The sequence below is a fragment of the Gekko japonicus genome, unplaced genomic scaffold (genome assembly GCF_001447785.1).
Source record: "Gekko japonicus isolate JY-2015 unplaced genomic scaffold, Gekko_japonicus_V1.1 scaffold1865, whole genome shotgun sequence".
NCBI lineage: Eukaryota > Metazoa > Chordata > Lepidosauria > Squamata > Gekkonidae > Gekko > Gekko japonicus.
The window spans coordinates 121,381-129,880 of record NW_015168710.1 but is presented as its reverse complement, the minus strand read 5'-3'; the positions used below and the strand labels follow the sequence as shown (position 1 = coordinate 129,880).

At 37.2% G+C, this 8,500-nt stretch overlaps 1 protein-coding gene across 1 annotated transcript in view; it reads right to left on the bottom strand.

Moving 5' to 3' along the window:
- Positions 1–8,500, bottom strand: part of SYNJ1 (synaptojanin 1) — a 78,122-nt gene that overhangs the window by 46,585 nt on the left and 23,037 nt on the right. The window contains exons 11-15 of the mRNA XM_015415540.1: positions 8,293–8,445; positions 5,396–5,561; positions 2,131–2,322; positions 1,963–2,047; positions 665–805 (exon numbers count right to left, since the gene is read on the bottom strand). Of these exons, the coding sequence (XP_015271026.1) occupies positions 665–805; positions 1,963–2,047; positions 2,131–2,322; positions 5,396–5,561; positions 8,293–8,445 (737 nt within the window). The remainder of the gene's footprint in view (positions 1–664; positions 806–1,962; positions 2,048–2,130; positions 2,323–5,395; positions 5,562–8,292; positions 8,446–8,500) is intronic.

The following is an 8,500-nucleotide window of genomic DNA, read 5'->3' as shown; positions in this document are numbered from 1 at the left end:
CTGTTCATCTTGTGCAATATTTCATTCTCCTACTCTGGTACCCACATTTGTTGGAAATTCTTGGCTAGTTCCTTTCTCCCATTATTCCACCTCCATGTATCTATTGATCTATGCTCTTATTGATTTAAATTTTTAGGAATATTTTATGCAGTTTCTACAATCACAACATGTTTGAAACCTGCTCTCTACCAACTTCTCTAAATCGCAGGGGGAAGGGGGAAGCATGTGTTCAAATGGGATGAAAATGTTTGCAAAGTACACTCACACTCTACTTTGATTCAGCACTAAGTTAAATGAACATCAGGAAGAAGGCCAAATTGAATCATTTGGACTTCATGCAATTTCTTCATGGCAGGGCTTTCAAATGTGCAGTCTTCTACTTATAGCCTGAAGAGGTGGATTTACATAAGAGCTTTGCCGCTTGACTACTGTTGAATGTATAAGTTGGCCATAGAAGCAGAACTAGGTAAGATGGCACTGGGAAAGCAAAATACTGTTGAACCAAAAGTGCTACTCTATGACATCTCATATGTCACCTACAAATAAGGCTAGTCCTGACACAATACTCTAGTTAGCCATCAGAAAGTCATGCATATTTGTAACTTTAAATTTAATATTTTTAAAACCCTCATAATTATTTCTGTCATTATATCTGCACACTGACCTGATAAATGGTGCATGCTGAGGTCTGATGAATACAAAGAGGCACACGCCCACCAATTGTTCGGAAGCCAGCAGAACATATTTGTAATCTCGTGAGATAGTCTTCTGTAATTCAGCAGCCCACAATTTTTGGTTGGTTGTACTGCCCATAAAAAAACTCATTTAGTATTTATAGTATTAAAATGTTCAAAAACATTAATGTTTTTGCAAAATTTAATTGGTTTTTGACAACATGATACAACAAACATCAAGTAACTGAACAGAATGAAGAGAAAAGGAATGGCAAAGACAAACTACAACATATTCATTGAAACAGGAGAGGTCTACAGGTTGAAAGACAAGCTCTAGCACTACCTGTCAACATATATGGAATAGAACCATGAATTTTTAAAGTCAGTATCACAGTGAGGGTCTTGAACTGGAAAATCTTTTTTCGTGTTCCTGCAGTTTCATAACACAGTAAAAACAGGTATAACTACAGACTACATTTAAAGTAAGTATCAGGCTAATATATGCAGCCTTTTAAATAGTGTTCCAATCTCTTATTGAAAAAAAACCGTGTGATTTGAGTTAGAAAGCAAAAGTCAGACTGGTGGATTACTGGTGATCTTTTATACCATGGCAGTGGCTGAGTCACAGAGAAAAACAGGTTGCTTACTAGTAACTGGTGATCTTCGATTGGATACCATTTACCGGTTGGGTTTAACAAAACACATTCATTTTGATCATTTGTACTAAAAACTGAAACGGTCTCAAATAAAAAATATTCCCAAACTTTAGATAGCCATAAATTAATTGTCGGAGGACTTTTATCTTTCCATTTTTTGGCAATACTATTCTTTGCAGCCGTAAGTAGTATATTTATCAATCTTCTCTGTTTATTAGGAATCTCACTGTCCGGCCAAAGATTCAATAACATCAATCGGGGGTCTAAGGGAATATCGCAACCAGTAAGGAACAAAATTTGAGATCGAACTTGAGACCAAAATTTGGAGATAAATCTACACATCCACCAGGTATGAAAGAAAGTCGCCCTTTCCCCACAGAGCTTCCAACACAGAGGGGAGATTGACACAGACATATGTGAGAGAGTAACCGGAGTTAGATACCAGCGTGACAATACCTTAAAAGAGGTTTCAAGGATTTCTGATGATTTAGATAGAGTAAAATGTGCTCTCCAAATAGAGGACCATTGCTCAGCAGTTAACTGAGTATTGAAATCCGCACCCCAAGCTATTTGATAGCTGAGACGAGCATCAGTGTTTTTAGCGCATAGGATCCTATGGCAATCTTTCTTACCTTGCACTCACAATATTTCCTGCATTTAGCTCGACCATTTCTTCAAATCCAATAGCAAAGATATCAATAGGCTTGCTCCTTCGATCTAAAGTTAAGCATAAAATTCTGATGATTTTAACAAAATCAGAATTTGCTAAAAACACAAACTAAACAAATAATCCTTCTCACCTTGAAATTCACTGATGCCAGCTAGTTTTGGTGCATCCAGAAGCCAGTCAGTGAGTGTCTGATTTCTAAAGGCAATGCTTCTAAACTGCTTTCCACCATTGACATTCCATGTTCCAACACAAATTCGAATTTTTTTTGGTTTTGAATACTTATAAAAGTTCTCGCACATACTCTTCAGTATCTTTGCTGATGCTACAAAATATTGAATACAATATTCAAAATACAAAATATTGAAGTTCACTTCCTTACATAGGAAAAATTTAATTGTATAATCCCTCAAGCCAGCAAGCCATAGCCACATTTGCAAAGCCTTGAGCTTCAGCAATTACTGAATAGCAATGCATTCAAACAAACAAATATGAAGTTCCAAAAAAAGTCTATGAAGCAGATTTTTTGGTGCTCCTATTTATACCTGTATAAAATAAACTGTTTCTGAAAGTTTGCTATTCTCCAACGTCCAAATTATGTCTCCAAATCAATACTCTATATAAATTGTAACTCAACAGGTAATTTTGCCAATCAATATGGAATAAAATAGAGTATAATTACATAAATAGAATTTTCTAGAGAATTGTACTAAGAGAAAAAGTAGATTCTAGCAAGCTTTCTGTAGCTAAAATGACAGATATTATTGAAGAACCACTCCCAGGCTTTTCAAGAGGAGTTACAGCTTAGTGAGAGTTCATACTTGCATGCAGAAATTTCCAGGTGGTAGACTATATTACTACCTGATCTTTTACAGCTTATAAACTGGGGTAAATGCTAAAGGTCACCATATGAGACCAACTAACTTTCATGCAGACTCTTGAACAGTTCCCCAACATTAACCCTTCCTCTGGGAAGAAAAACACAGCATTTTTAATGCTCCAACAAGCAGAAAATTAAGGGGGGAGGAGTGTACTGTGCAGAAGTCCCTACAAGGAACTCTTTGCAGAACTAACCTCAGTTTTTAAAATCTGCTAACAATGTTAAAAGACAAGGCAAAAATGATTAACTCTGTACCGAATGATGCATTTCATGAAAAGTCTCTTTCTTTAAACTAGTTCTAGCAGACACATACAGTCAGATTCTCCCTCCCTCATTTGATCACCTGGCAAATGATGCCTACTTCTTCTGCAACTAATTCTACTCTGATTTTTTTAAGCAGTCTTACTGCTAATAGCTCACTTTTACTCAGAAGCATTATGCTAGTCTTTGCACTGAGAGTGGTTACTTTAAAGACTGGGATATCTAAAGCAGAAATAAAATGCATAATAATCTGAAACCCAGTTATGCCCCTAATGTAGAAAGTCTGTCTGAAGCATCCAAATAACTGGTAGCTAGTGGCTGTGCTTCCCTGTGCTACAGTAGAGAAGTTTTTATATCTTAGTTTTTAAAATTCATTTCCTCTTGTTGTGCAAACCAGGATATGTGTTCAGGGGAAGGCCTCAACCTCTATGTCCTGTTGTGGCCCTCCAGAATAACTGGTTGGCCACTGTAAGAGACAGGATGCTGGACTAGATCAACCACTGGTCTGATCCAGCAAGGCTCTTCTTATGTTCTTTTGACAAAAGAATATGATGTCGCTTTGAGCAGCCTCTTCAAAAATTTGATCCTACTCTCAAGATCCCAAACTGCTAACTGCAAATCTATTAAAAATTACCATTTCCTGTATAAATTACTGCTTGATAATACTGTAACCTGGGTTAACATTCTAATATATATATTTATGGATGTGTTTTGAACACTGCTGTTGAGGTTTTTGTAAATAATTATGGAGAGTATCTACAACTGTAGTAAAACGAAGCATTTTCTTCTTACAGTTAATCGTTACAGGCTTCTTTGCTATGCAATGAAAGAATTCTACTTTTGGCAAGCAAGAGATTAGCAAATGGTAACCAAAGTGAACCCAGCCACATAAAATGCACCATTTAGTGTGCTCTGCCTCAACTGAAAAATCTTTCCCTCTTCTCTGCAGCTCTTGAAACTGTGCTGGAAGGAAGAGACAGAAGCATGTGCAAAAGAAAAGGACAAACCTCTTTTCAAACAACTCTTTCTTGCCCAACTTTCCCAAGCCATTACCTGGCTCAGGAAGATAACAGAAACATAGTCACATATTAACAAAGTCACATATTAACAGAATTTCCTCATTCTCTTACTTGCTCTTCTCTCCCCCTTTCCACAGCATGAAGGGTAGAAGAGTCTGATTTGCCAGTAGGCAACTTTGTGGTGTGTGGGCTTATACATATGTGCACATATGAGACAGGATACAGAACAGATTTACTCTCATTCTGGAAGGTATACAGGAGAATCTAACAGAAATTTAACATAAGAAAATATCAGCTCAGGTAACTATAGGTATTATACCATACCTGATTGCAATGCCTGTTCTGAAACTATGAGTGCAGTAAGGAGAAAAGAAATAATTAGTTTAATAATTTCATTACCAAGCTACAGTGAAACTCTAAAGACACTACTCTACAATATAACTTCCAATGACTGGATAAAGTTGCTGCAAAAATCAAAATTCTTATTCCTAAAGTCTAAGAATTTTAGACCATTTGCCCAATTCTAGCTATCAGATTATTTCATACTACCACATATTGGCTTTGTAACATCAGATGTTAATGAAAGAGTTCCACAAATGTTAACTCCATTTTGCAGTTACCACTCAGACCCCCAAAGCCAAATAACACTCTAGATACTGAAGACTTAAGTCACAGGCAAGCCATCTGGTAACCTTATCGGCATGTCTATGCTAGCAAGCCCTCAAATTGACACTATATATATGAAATTTAATTTTGTATAGATGGATTCTGTTTTTAAGATATTAAATATCTTACTTAACCCAGTTTTCCCTCTAAAATATATATTAATAATAATTCCTGTGGCATAATGGACTCCTCCAGAGAATTCATCCAATTGTATTAGTAAAGCATAGCAGGCTATTTATAAGCATATTGTTATTATGACAACATTAATACTCTGAAGAGCTACTTGAACACATAGATTGTGTATGGTTGGATCGAAAGAACTGCAACAGAGGGAAAATGGACACAGCACTTCCCCACTAATGCTTATAACAAGCACTAGTGGCAAAGTCTGTCAGGGGAGTTTTTTTTATTTTACTTTTCTTGTACAACATTTTTCAATTATCAAGTGTAAAACAGGACTTCTGTGACTAAACACCTCTTCCCTAAGAGGAATGGCACCTTTGGATCCAACCCACAGCTTATTAGTAATCTTGCTGCCATATAGATTAAGAACCTAGAGGGAAAAAACATACCACGTAAACTGCCGGTGGTTAAGAGAGCCCGTGCTTTGTCTGCTAAATCACTATTTAAGGTATTCCCCAATAACAAAACATCAATAGCTTCCTGCTTGGAGCTATCAAAAAAGTTATTTTGAATTGTTCTGGTCACAGAACGTGCACCATCCTTCAGCTTCCCAGCCTGTGAGGAAGGAATATGCATAAATATTTTATAGAGTTACTTGCAGAACACTGTCAATTACATACATACATACATACTATTCTGAATCAAGTTTTAAACTTTTAGTCTATTACTACTGAGCTAATTTTTGTTTAGTATTAAAAGCACTTGATTTCTGTGTCTGTCATGGGGGTTTTTTCTAATAGAAAGCAGACCCTTTAATAAGACATTCTGTCTTTAAAAATGGCAAAAAAAAATCATTGCTGAGAACGGAGAAGGGTACAGGGACAGCAACCATATAGTGCAGTCATGCAACAGACTTCACTTTTACTCAAAGCTGTGAGGCATGAACAAGCACTTAAGACACATCATATACACATATTACACATTATTTAAAAGCATTTGCTTAAAAATAGTGTCAGTCAATCTTTTTAAATGCAGTACTTTTAAAAAAATACTCATTCCATGTATATACAAACCATAGTTTCACATACACCAATTATCAGTGTCTACTTGCAATTTGGGAAAACAGGGCTGTATAAAACTGCACTGTGACTAAAATGAAGCAGATGATACACACATATACCCCAGCAGGACATGTTGTAGTTACATTGGACATACAGTGCAGCTTCAATACATTCGAGTGTATGTGACATAATATATATGTATGATAGCAGTATACTTTAGTCACTGGAGCTATATTTTTAACTTGCATGACAATATATTTTGTACATATGCACCTATGGCAGTATATGTATACATGCAAGCTTATGAAATGGAAGCAGTGGTTAAAATGTACAAGGCCAACTGAGTAGCATGCAGCTCCTTTCAATATTTCCCTTGGTCTACAAGGACTACAAGGAATCTTCAGATTCCAGCATTCATTTTCAAATAAGATTTTAGCCCTCATAACTGAACAGAGACTGGAAAGTGTAGAGACTTTGTACCAAACATTTGCCATCTATCACAGTAAACTGTAAAGTATAAACAAAGACATATTTACTGCAATTTTCCAGTGAATAAGACTCTCAGCACTGAAAAAGTTACTGTCTCATGTATATAAGTATATAAGTTCCTTATATGAAAGTGTTGGGTTCAGTAAAGGATAGCTATCCTTTGGAGGCATTCAGATTAGGGCTGCCAACTCCCCCGGTAGGGCGGAAATCCCCCGCCCCGGAGGCTCCGTTCCCAGACGCCAGGGAATCGGGGCCCGGGGGGAACCCCGCCCCAGCGTGCGCGTCACCGGAAGTGACGTCGCACGCTGGGGGCGGGGCCACGCCATTTGAGGGGAAAACTCTTTGTTTTCCCCTCAAATGGCGTGGCCCCGCCCAGCGTGTGACGTCACTTCTGGTGACGCTCCGGCGGCGCGCGCGTGCACATGTTTACGACCGGCTCCCGGAGCAGCAGGACGCTCCCCCGCCGGTAGGATTTTTACATTTGGCAACCCTAATTCAGATAGTTAATCAAACGTAATCTTTTCCTAACTTGTTCGGTCAACCATTTTGGAGAGAATTAAGTAAGTTGAAATTTTCACATACAGAACATTCAACAGTATTCAAGAATTACACTCACCAATTACATATCAGGCAAATAATTGAAATGAATCAAGAAGAAAGCAAAAGAAAGATTAGTCAAGATGTTAAATACTGAAATAGTAGTTGAGAAATCTAAAAAACCTGTTAAAATGTACATCTCAGGCTAGTTATAATTTGCAATGTACTCAAGAATCTTAATTGCATTGTTTAAATCAGATACCACAGAGCTACTATCAGATGACAATAAGCACTGAAAATGTTTATAAAATTGCAATTTTTCATGGCTGTAAGGACTCTGAATATTTATCAGGCCATCAAATTTACCAAGAATAATAGGTAATATGATGAAGAGTTATACTGGGACATTTATAAATGTTGCCAACCAGCTAAAGCAAGACATGGTACTTATACAGAAACAAAAAGAATAGAATATTCAAACCAATGGAGGATCAGCTGGTTCTGGAGCAGCAGCAATATTTTTCTTCAGAATGCAAAGTTAATACTAGCATCAATAAAACTGAGTTTCTTCCCCCATTTAGCCAATTTTATTTAAAATTGTATCTCACTTCAGATTTTTACGTAGTTCCAAATCCTAATCCTTAGAAAGGTAGGCTTCTACAAGGCCAGAGGCAAAGTATACAGATACAGACCACATTTGGTCCCCAGAACACACAAATGCTACCCAAATGAAATAACCTCAACTTCTGGCCTATTTGACAGTGTTATAGATGGCACTGTTTACTGCTGCCTAAATAGCTTGGGGAGTGCAGAAGGATTTTGTAATCAACAACTGAAATACTGCTCTGCAATAACAATTAGTAAGGAGTATTAGGCAGTACAAATGGGTATAGTGGCCTGTAACTGCTAAATGTTGCAAGGAACAGTTTTGAGAAGACAATTTTGACAAGACATGGGGGAACAAGTTAAACAGGGATTTTTAAGCTGAACTTTGGACAAACTGGTGAAGCTTCCCCTGCAGGAAAAGGAGCGAGAGAAGTTGGACATATCTACTGATTCGAGATATGTGGATCAAGTCCAACTCACCCTTCACCAGGTAACGTTATAGCCAGGAATATGGGAAAAACTCAGGCAGAAACAGCTAAGAAATTTGGTAGACACAAAATAGAAATTCATGTTAGCCCCCGCCTTTACAAAAGCTGCCATATGACAGCTGCTATATGACAGTTATTTAGTTTTAATATTTAAACATGATTTACCTTTGCTTTTCCTTCAAGAGCTCCAGTTCCAGCATATATTTTACTGACTGAGTCACCATTAACAGACCACATGGACCGAAAAACTTCCAGGAACCGAGTAACCAATTGTGGTTTTTCAGCTAAACCTAAAACCTCCAGTTGTTTGGTTAGCATCTGCAATGGCAGAAGGAAAAATAAGAGATTTAAAATTTGAAAAGATTTTAGCGTA